This window comes from Glycine max, chromosome 17, assembly GCF_000004515.6.
Source record: "Glycine max cultivar Williams 82 chromosome 17, Glycine_max_v4.0, whole genome shotgun sequence".
NCBI classification, from domain to species: domain Eukaryota; kingdom Viridiplantae; phylum Streptophyta; class Magnoliopsida; order Fabales; family Fabaceae; genus Glycine; species Glycine max.
The window spans coordinates 32,476,463-32,487,478 of NC_038253.2; the positions used below are offsets into that span (position 1 = coordinate 32,476,463).

Genomic DNA, 11,016 nt, shown 5'->3' on the forward strand with positions numbered 1-11,016 from the left:
CACATAATGTAAGAAATTAAGGTATCCTATCTATTACTATTATTTATTAAACATAAAAAATATTTAAAGGTGTTTTTGTAAAATAATTAATTTAAGAAATTTTTTAAATTAATTTTCGGCGTAACATTATACAGCGAAAAAACTCATCTTCGATTCACCCGTGATTTCTAAAAATAAATTGTCAAATTTTATGTCTTTTCCTTTTTTTGTTTATCCGAAGAAATTTATCAAAGTAGCAGAATATTTACAATAATCACACGTATATTCACCAACTAGACCCCTGGTGTTTTATGTTTTTCCATTATTCTCGAAGAAGAAAAAAATAAAAGAAAAAGAAAAAAAAATAAAAGATACTGCAAGGTAACACCGCTAGGAAGCAACGGAAGAGTGCATGAGAGAGCCTTTGCCTTTGTGTGATTGTGACCCCGTTGTTTCCTCTTTCCCTCCGTCACCATCCAGCAAACCCCATACGGCGCCGTTTCCCTCTCCTCTATCGTTTCCTTCGCTTCTTCCCTCCGATGCGCTTCTCCATCTCATTCCGCGTTGTCGTTTAAGTCGCGCTTTGCGATTCTTCGAGTCAACGCTCCCGTTTCGCTTCTCTTAGTTCTCGTTTTGTCGATTCATACGCATAAAAAAGCACCCTCTTCACGCGCTTTCTTTCGTCACTCTGTCAGGTACTCTCTTTTGTTCCGAATTTCCTTTATTTCTTCGCTAAAATTCAGAGAAACCACAACAACCACGTGGGGACGCGAAATTGCACACTGTTATTTCGTTGAAGAAGAAAAAAAAACGTATTCCATTTTATTTTTTTTCTTCTTTTTTTTAAACTGTTTAGGTTTTCTGTTTCATCTCTGTGAAACGACTGTTACAGTTATTTTCTTGTTCTGCAGGTTTAAATCGGTGTTTTTTTATGCATAACTAAGTCCCTTGCGGAAACTAGGTTAGGTTAGGTCTTTCTCGCTTTGCACGGAACTGTATGCATTGTGTTTTTAGCAATTCGTTTTAAATTGCTTATAAAAAGAAAAAGAACACAATTTTGTTTAAAATTTAAATTGTTAACATATTGATCTTTATAGTGCAAGATGAGAACTATGATGGTTTTGCTAGTGAAAGGAGAAGAGTTTGTTTTCCGTCAAATTGTAATAAAAGGTGGTGTAAATATGTGTGTGTGTTTCTGGGTTAATCTTATGATCCCTTGGTGGTGGAGTTAGATGGATGTTATTGTTGTCTCACTAGAACTGTGTCTTGAAGGTTCAAGTTACACTTTGCCGTTGTTGATGGCACGACCTGGGAGCCTAAACGGCAGTCAGCATGTTATAGAAATAGCTGGGAGCGCCTATGCTTCCACATCGTCTGCATCACATCATGATAGACATTTTAATGGCACAGATGTGACGCAGCATGAAGAAAGAATTAGTGGTGCAAGGATGCCTCCTCTTTCTCAGCCTTCGGTTTCAGCAACTAGTGTATCTAATGGGTCAAATAGTAGGAATTCATCGTTTATAAGACGTGGGGATACTCGGCGGAATAGGAGTCCTGTGCATTCAGGGTTATGGATATCTATTGAGCTGGTCCTACTAGTGAGCCAGATTGTTGCGTCTATCATTGTTTTGTCTTTGTCAAGGCATGAACATCCACGTACCCCATTGTTTCATTGGATCATTGGTTATGCTTCTGGATGCGCTGCTACCCTCCCTCTGCTTTATTGGCGTTATTATCATCATAACCATATGCGAGAGCAAGATTCATCTCAATCAAGGCAATCATCTCCTCGGATTAATGATCCTTCAGGGACACTTCTTTTCAGTTCCAGAACTAACAGTGGAGAAGATGGTCAGGCTGCTGTTGCATCCTCCAGAAGCAATCAAGCTTCATTATTGATGAATAGAAGGTAGTGAATTAGTTATGTTGTCAATTTTTTTATACAATGTTAGAATGGAACCTTTTTTCTTTACTGTGAATTCATGAAAGTTCTGTTGTAAATTCCTCACAGGAGCTTAATATTTCTTTATCCCTCTTTGCCGTTGTTGAAAATTGGTTTCAAAGGCTAGGTGTAACCAGAAATTTGAAAATTGAGCATAGGATATATTAAGAAATTTGAACATTTTAGTCTTCAAACTCTAGCTTTTAGCCTTAAAGGGTTTTTGGTTTGGACATTATTTCCTTCCCTTGCTCTTCCAATAACTGAACCAAAGCAATTAAAAGGTAGGGTTAGATAAGGTTTTGATCTCAATAAAATCTCAGATTTCCAGCTTTTCTCCCAGTAAACTTCTCATTTTTAGTCATCAATATAGTCTCGGGGGTTAAATTTTTTCCCTTCTGTTGCCCTTTTTAGTCCCTGGGATTACTAAAATAAAAACTTAAAATGGGCCAATTTTTTATAGAGACTAAAACAAAAATTATTGGAAATCACAAAATTCAGTGGGTTCCACATAGTATTTAATGACTCTCTCTCTCCTAATTTTGTAGTTTTCAATACATTTAAACCAATAAGAGAGAGTGCGTATAAAGGAGTGTGTCAAAGAGTGTGTTGCTAGCACTCCTCAATTGACAACACTTAGTTACAGGTGTTTTTGATATTTTTCTCTAATTAAAATTGGAGTTTTATCTTGGTAATCTATGCTGATCTTTAATGCAAATTTTTAATAGACGGATTACCGAGGTTAATCTATAATTTTGATTGGAAAACAACACAAAAAACATGTAAGGAATCACACTGTTGTAATAGTGGTGGTCACAGGTTGGAGTAGTGGTGGTTGCGCTGCCTTTTCGTGGCCACGTGTGAAATTGCGCTGTTTTGCGAGTATTACATTCTCATTCTGCGTTTTAGGGTTGGGGGGAAAGAGACGACCCAAATGTCATCATTTTTGGCTTTTAGAGACTTACTAAAAGGGTAAAACCATAAAAAACAGGTTTTACTCTTTTAACCCACATTTTCACCCTTCCCTTGTTTCAATCCTGCGTCTGAGAGCCTCCAACTCAAAACCTATTTCACTTCAACCCCAACCTCTGTCAACCCTAACCGTGTCTGTTCCTTCTTTGTTCAACTTTGTTTTGTTTTCTTTGTTATTTTTCTGTTTTGGACATAGAGATTGGCTGTTATTTGCTGTTTTTGATTGGACCTATATTGGTTATGAAAGTTAATGAGAATATGTTTGTAATTTTAGGTGGTGTTCTTTATTTTTCAGCATATATATATATACATATATATATATATATATATATATATATGTATATATATGTATGTATATATATACACATCACGTAATATAAATCTACTTAGGGATGAAAATAGCGCTCATCCCATCACCGCTATCTCGCTATAGCATTTTTGGAGGGCTGCCGCTCTGTGCTACAACTCATTTCACTTCTTATATATGTGTGTGTGTGTGTGAGTGTTAGGTTTTGACAAGAAATTTGAAGTATCAAAGAATGTAATTGTTTTTACTCTAATTTGTGATGAAAGTGTGATACTGATTACTGGATAAAAGAATTGAGATTGATCTTACCTGTAATAGTTATGGAAGAAGTTAAAGATTTGTGTTTTGAAAACTGATATGAAGGAAACATCCAATTCTAATTTAAATATTTTTTTTGCCTATGTCATGCTTGTTGCCATGTTCCTCCACTCACTCCAATTTCACTGTTTATTCAATTAGATTTGATATTTTAATGTATTGTTTCATGATTATAACTTTCAAGTATTGGAATATGTAATAGCTTATGAAGCTGCTAAGCCCTTGTTCTTCTTGCACCACAGAATGAAGACACTAGTGGAATACTTCAAAATATCTTTAGATTGCTTTTTTGCTGTATGGTTTGTTGTTGGAAATGTATGGATCTTTGGGGGACATTCATCTGTTGAAGAAGCTCCTAATTTGTACAGGTAGCCTTTCATTCATTCTTGCATTTAATCTTCAGATTTTAAGATATTATGAAATTATATCTGCTTCATATCTCTTGGCAGGTTATGTATAGTGTTTCTTGCATTTAGCTGCATTGGTTATGCCATGCCCTTCATTCTCTGTTCAACAATCTGCTGTTGTCTCCCTTGTATAATTTCTATCCTTGGGGTTAGAGAGGATATGTCACAAAATAGAGGGGCAGCTTCCGAATCTATTAATGCTTTGCCAATTTACAAGTTCAAGACGAAGAAAAATAAAAGAAATGGTGATAGCAACTCAGCTGCTGCCGAAGGTGGAGTTGTGGCTGCAGGAACTGAAAAAGAGCGTGTGATATCTGGAGAAGATGCGGTAAGCACTATCTGATATTTAGATATATATTCAGGATACTCCATTAAAACTTTAGATGGTAAATTACCTCCCCCGCCCCGCCTATTTTTTAAAATAACATTCCCTTTCCTTAACCCATAGTTTGGTTGTGAGGAAAGACAGGGAGGAAATGGGAGAGAATAGATGAGAAAAGAAATAGGTGAGAAATAGAAAACAAATATAGGTGATTTGGTAGGAGAAATCGAATGATTAGATTTATGAAAATACCCTTTTACCCTAACAAGATTAATATGTTTTTTTCTTTCTCTTTTTAACTGTGGATCCGATAGCTGTTGGCAAGTGGAACTATCCCACTGATGCCATCCTGGAGAAGCTTTTGATAGACTACACTTAGGGGTCTTCATCTTTTTTGTTTGTTTGTTATTTTTTACTCTCTTTGAATTGGTACTCTACTAAAAAAAGAAGCCATAACCGATTGTACTTCTCCAAAAAAATTAACATTCTCAGCAAAACAATAGTGTTGGGAGAGAACAAATTAAAACCTCAAAACACCACCAAACAAAAAGAACAGATCTCAGCAAGTCGGACCAGATCTTTAATGGCATCCGAAAGAAAGGCAATTTGAATTTTCAACACAGATTCTGCCATGGCATCCATTGCCGTGGTGGTTCTCGACGTTAAGGACTCCCGCGATTCGATGGCATCCGACGGCGGGAAGGGCAGATCTTGATGAAGAGGAGTCACTGCGTAGACGAACATTGTCACCACTTCCAAAGACACCTACACGGATGGAGATGGGGATGATGAGAGAAAGAGGGCAGTAAAGTAAATACCACCTACATCTGAGAGTGGAAGTCTGCACCAGTGGGTCCCATGCAATTTTAAAAAATTTCTTGCCTATCTCTGCACAACCAAACCTGGGAAGTCCATACCTTTTCCTTCTCTTCCGTTCTTTTCTTACGCAGCCAAATGATTGGTAAGAGATGAAAATGTGCTAAAGTGTATCTCTGGTGAAATAGAGGTGAAGAATAAAGCCTGTTAGTGCAGTCAAGAGAATAACAATAAAATTCCATTCTTTACTTGTTTCACTCTCATTATTGTAAGAGGTTCCAAATCCTGGGGATTCTCTCATGGTTCACTCAAGAGTGGAAGCATGCCTGTACTATGTGGAAAGAACTTTTGAAATATTGATAAGATGATGATTAGAAAAAGATTGAAAATAGGAATGTTTTTAAAACCGGACCGGTGATTAAACCGGTGAAAGCATTGGTTCAAGGTTCAATGATTTTTAATATTATATAAGATTTTAAGCATAGTTGTCAATAGTGGTCGTAGCGGCCGCTATAGCGGCGGGGCGGAGCGGCACCCATCCACGACGGACACGTGTGTAGCGGCGTGGTTTCGGGTCGCGGCTGGAGTGGCCGCTATCGCGGCGGAGCGGTGCGGGTTGCGGAGCTGTTTTTCGCGTCGCTACTTCGAAGCACTGGAGATTCTGTTTTGTGTTTCTTCGTCTGCTTTGTTCTTCCAGAGAGAAAGAGGGAAGAGAGAGGGAGGGAGGGAGGGAGAGAGAGAGAGAGGGCTTTGTATTGCGGCGCAATTTTAATATACCATTAGGGGATTCAGGAAAAAAACATATATACCACTAGGGTTGGCTTACATAGAGGCAAACAATATTAATATATAATAATAATGTTAATAATTAAATAATATAGAAATAATATTAAATAAATATAATAATATCATAATTTTATAATATTAAAAACTTATATATATATATATTTGTTTTCTAACATATATATATATATATATATTATTAATTATTTATATATTTATATTTTTGTTTTAAAGTTTAACATATCTAGTTAAATAGTAGCCAAACAATATTAATATATAATAATAATGTTAATAATTAAATAATATAGAAATAATATTAAATAAATATAATAATATCATAATTTTATAATATTAAAAACTTATATATATATATATATTTATATTTTTTTTGAACATATATATATTATTAATTATTTAACATATATAAAAAAAACATTAGAATAGCGATCATCCCGCTATCCGCTATCCCGCTATCCCACTTTTGGGGTCGGCCGCTCCGCTAAACCGGTATTGACAACTATGATTTTAAGTAATAAAATATATAATTATAAAAAAATTAGGATCTAAAAAATTATAGTATAAATGACTAAATTATATGTTTCATAAGATAAAAATTAATAATAGATTAATAGTTGAGAAAATAGTTGATACCTATGTGAAATATTTAAGAATGCATTTTTATTTATCTTAAAGATATTTTAGAATAAAAAAAAAACAGTTCAACACTGTTTTTTGTTGTTCTGTACCAGTTCACACCAGTTACGGAATGCTCTGGTTCTGTAGGGTTTCCGGACCAGTCACTTGACTGGTTCTGGGTTGAACCGACCAATCCGATTTTATAACAACCATGGAAAATAGTATGGGAGTGAGAAATGCAAGAATCGCGTCTCCAGAAATTGGAAGAGATTCTTGAAAGATTATTGCAGAAACCAAATGGTTAGTTGAATTCAGTGAACTCATAATTGGAAGAAATTCTTGAAAAATTAATGCAAAACCTAATGGTGAGTGGAATCAGTGAACAGATAAGGAGGAAGTCACATGGTGGAAGGGGATGCAAGAAAATTCCATTGTTAATGGGGGGATGGTGCATGTGAGTGGGTCGATCTGGTTGAGTAATATTTCGACCTCATGGGATGGCTGATATTGATAGTGCAGGCTATGGCAGTGGTTGTGGAGGGTAGAGTCTTGTAAGTGGTTCTGATAGAGGGTTTATGATTGCAGAAACTGGCGTGGATGGATCTTTGGGATGCAGTGATTTGAAGGTTTCAACTGTATTACCCGAGGTACATTCCAGACCATGTTTGTAAAACATGGACTACCATGTAATGATGATGGAAGAGTGTAAAGAAAGGGGAAAATGAAGAGATGCTGGAAGAACAAGGGAAGATGGATCGTAGTTGTCAATAATGCATGATGGCGCCACAATTGTAGGGTAGTGGAACAGAGATCTGAAATGCAGAATGATATATGTATAAGTTGACAGGTATCCAAGCCAACTTAACCCATTGAATATACAATAGGTTCTAATACCATCTTAGAATTTGTGCTTTAGGGCCTAACTTAACCCCACAAAATCAACTTGTAAGGTGAGGGCTATCCAAGCCTTATAAGTAGTTCTACTTTTTTTTTTGTTCAGCAAAAATAAAATATATATATATATATATATATATATATATATATATATATATATATATATGAGTACCAGAGGTACTAATAGTTACATGTTTGGGGTTAGGTAGACATTTGGTTCCTAAGATCAGACTTGAATCAGTCTGGATAGGAACCAAAGCTACTTACAGTGTAAATATACTACTCAGATCCTATATCTGCTACCCTCTCCTGATTACAAAAGCCTTCTCTTAGGTTACTCGACCATTGATTGAAATGTGTTACAAAATCTTTATCCATATGTCTGAGCCATGTCCAAACTAGAATACTGCATCATCCATCAGCTTACTTCCATTGAAGGTCTCATTAGAGAAAACTATCCTGTTCCTTTGCTGCCAAATAGTCCATGTTAGTGCTACCCACCAGCACAATGAAGGTGCTGGAAGTGGCAACGAGGGAAAACCGAAGAGGCCAATTAAGGTGGCTTTCCAATAGTTTGGCATTGAATAAAACTTACGTACCTCCACTATGGCCTCCTTTATTTCCACCATGTCGGTTTCCATTGCCCGATGATCTAAACTTGGAGAAATTTGAGTATTGTTGGCATTAAGAAGAGTATGAGGAGGTAGTGCAAGACCGAGGGAAATTGTGACGATTCAGTTGCACACCCAACCTGCTTCTGTGTCACATTGATGGACATTTGATCCAACGTAGTGGCCAACTTGTTCCTTTTCAATTGAACTTCGAGTGATGAACAGAGACTCAATCTCATCAATTGCGCAAGAATAAACTCATTCACTGAAGTGACAGAGTACTTATATCCATCTAGATGACCATCAAGAACAACATCAAGATGCTTTTGAGCAAAAACCGGAAAGACAGTTGAGAAGAGTGAATCAACAAGAACTTTGATGAATATTCTGACATCTCCCTACTTTCTTTGTATTTCTGATCTGAACTTCAAACCTTGGTTCAAGTTTGAGTGTGGAGGAATTTTATAATTTCTTCCCAAAGTTGCTACAAGTGTGCACAACCTACAACTCTTATAGAAGCAAACCTGAGAGCAATGAGAGGAGCCATCCGTCTATTTCAACAGATATCCATTTAAAATTTAAGCATATTGAGAAAATGACGAAAGAGAGAACTGTGAGGCCAGAGAGAATGGGAGAGAAAGGTTTTGCACTATAAAATTGTATTATTTTTACAAAAAAAAAAAAAAAACTAATCTACTCTGATGCCCGAGGGCCATTGTACGCAGTCTTACCCTTGCATATGCAAAGAGACTTTCCTGATTTGAACCCATTTCCAACAGTTCTCCAAGACATAACTTACCGCTGTGCTAGGGCTTGCCCTCATAAGATCGCAAAATCTGAGAGGTACAGTGATACATATAAGCTGACAGGCTTGCTCAGCAGGCAAATAATTCCATTACAATTAACAGTGAACTGAATCCCAAGTTCCTAACAACCCTACAACTGCCAACAGATAATATGGCTTTACAAGAGACTGTATATATCTGTCTCTATAGAAGATGCTAATGAAATCTTCATTACTGTAACTATTGGCTTCACAGGTTCACCCAAAATGCTAATTTCATCTCATAAACTCATACAGTCATTACCAGGGATTCAACTAGCTGTTGGTGATGCTGAGTTGCAGGATAAAATTTCCCCTCAGAGACTCATTCGCATTAAAATAGACTATATAAGTTTAGCACACATTAATTTCTTTGTGGAGGGGATTGTAATTTTTCAAAATAGAGGGAAGAATAATATAGTTTAAGCGTCTCTTAGGAGAGGATGTAATTCATCCAACTTCATAGCATCCTGACATTGTCTCCAGTTATGTGAATGATTTTGGTATTATAGCACTTTTATCTAATCAAACTTCTGTCTCTTTGGGTATGAAGGAACAGATTTAGGCTTTTAGACTTGGTACGATAGCTCTTACCTTATTTTGTTGCTTTAGGAGAATGATAGCTGCTGTGTCTAAGAAACTTTTTTAAGCCTTAGTAACTTAAAATTTTATTCGTAAATGTATCCATGACATCAGGTAAAAGAAGTTTGATTTGGTATGGTTGTGTCGAATTAGATTAGACTATTATTTCATTTATTCTACTGAATCTATTATGGTGTAAAGTGTTAAAAAGAGCCTGCAGCACTGTATGCCTTTCTCATTTTAACCAGGTCCAGGATATTGTTTTTTTGTCTCCTGCTTATGATTGAGAATGCTGTGGTTGTCGACAGGTTTGCTGCATCTGCCTGGCAAAGTATGAGAATAACGATGAGCTGAGAGAATTGCCTTGTTCTCATCTTTTCCACAAAGACTGCGTTGATAAATGGTTGAAGATAAATGCATTATGCCCTCTTTGCAAGAGTGATGTTGGTGAAAACTTAACCGGATCAGTCTCTGGAGAAGATGCCAGCCAACAACGGGGTGAGAGCAGGGTTGAGAATGGCCTCACGAATACCTCAGTCTAGTCTAGTTATATAGAAATATACAATTTGGGTCCTCTCCTTTTCCCTTAGAACTGGAGAATCTACTGGCAAGTTACGACAGTCAATGAGAGAAAGAACCGATCACCTATTTACAAAAACTGGTTGATGAGAGAAAGAACCAATCACCTATTTACAAAAACTGGTGGACCAGACCCTGCACAGGTAATGGTGGGTAACTAATCACCTTATGAAACCGGTGGTTCTTGCACAGGCAATGGTAGGTTCCTATGCAATAAACTGTATTTTTCTCTCATGACAAGAAGCTCGTCTTCTCAATGAAAAGGAAATAATCTGAAGCCCCTTTTATACATATGCACACTTTGTACTTTTGTAAAGCTTTTTTTTTTTTCTATGCACTACACTCTTTGGAAGGATGTTTGATTGAGGTCATCCATTCCATATCATTTTTGTGATGTGTTTTCTTTTTCTTGTTGGAACTGTAAGTTGGCCGATACAAGGCATCACCTTCTGTAGTCTGGTGATGCAGCTGATTGTTCAAGGGACGCTCGTCATGTCCATAATCTGTGTGGTATTGAGAATGGGAATTAAAGCGTATGATTTCATGTAAATGGGTCACAGGAATATATATAAGTGAAGTTAGTGCCATTTTCATCATGTGGCAATTGTCATGTCTTTGTCAATATTTTTTTTCTAGTTCTGGATGGTTATTTATAGGCATTTTACTAGAGACTACAATTATTCTGGCATCATTCATTTATTTTCAGTATTATTTGAATAATAAAAATCCAATAACAGAATGTCAAAAGAATAGTTAACGAATTTCATCTTGAAACCGTACTATACATAGTTATTTTATTTTTATAATCATATTATTTGTATGAAATATTCACTTATTTTAACGATGATTAATTTTTATTTAAATGTTTTTTACATTCACAAGATTTAAAATTGAGATTTTGTTTAAAATGATTAAGTTCAGTATTATTTGGATCATTGACTTGGATTAATGACTTTGTTATATATTTTGTTACGTAGTAAAAGTGATCATGGATTAATGACTTTCTTATATATTTTGTTATGTAGTAAAAGTGATAAATTAATGG

The 11,016-nt window shown here is 35.9% G+C and overlaps 1 protein-coding gene across 7 annotated transcripts; it reads left to right on the forward strand.

The window, feature by feature from the left end:
- The first annotated feature begins 285 nt into the window (after nucleotides 1–285).
- LOC100785559 (E3 ubiquitin-protein ligase At1g63170) lies at nucleotides 286–10,558 on the forward strand. 7 transcript variants are annotated; one of them, XM_041010967.1, is made up of 7 exons: nucleotides 286–791; nucleotides 891–940; nucleotides 1,077–1,149; nucleotides 1,252–1,891; nucleotides 3,761–3,886; nucleotides 3,968–4,253; nucleotides 9,701–10,558. In XM_041010967.1, exons 3-7 carry the CDS (start codon nucleotides 1,083–1,085, stop codon nucleotides 9,932–9,934), a joined length of 1,353 nt encoding a protein of 450 aa, XP_040866901.1. In that variant the 5' UTR covers nucleotides 286–791; nucleotides 891–940; nucleotides 1,077–1,082; the 3' UTR covers nucleotides 9,935–10,558. The 7 variants fall into 7 exon arrangements, with proteins under 7 accessions (XP_040866901.1, XP_040866900.1, XP_040866899.1 ...); XM_041010966.1 differs by having other exon boundaries at nucleotides 286–674; XM_041010965.1 differs by lacking the exon at nucleotides 891–940 and having other exon boundaries at nucleotides 286–674.
- Nucleotides 10,559–11,016: the final 458 nt, after the last annotated feature.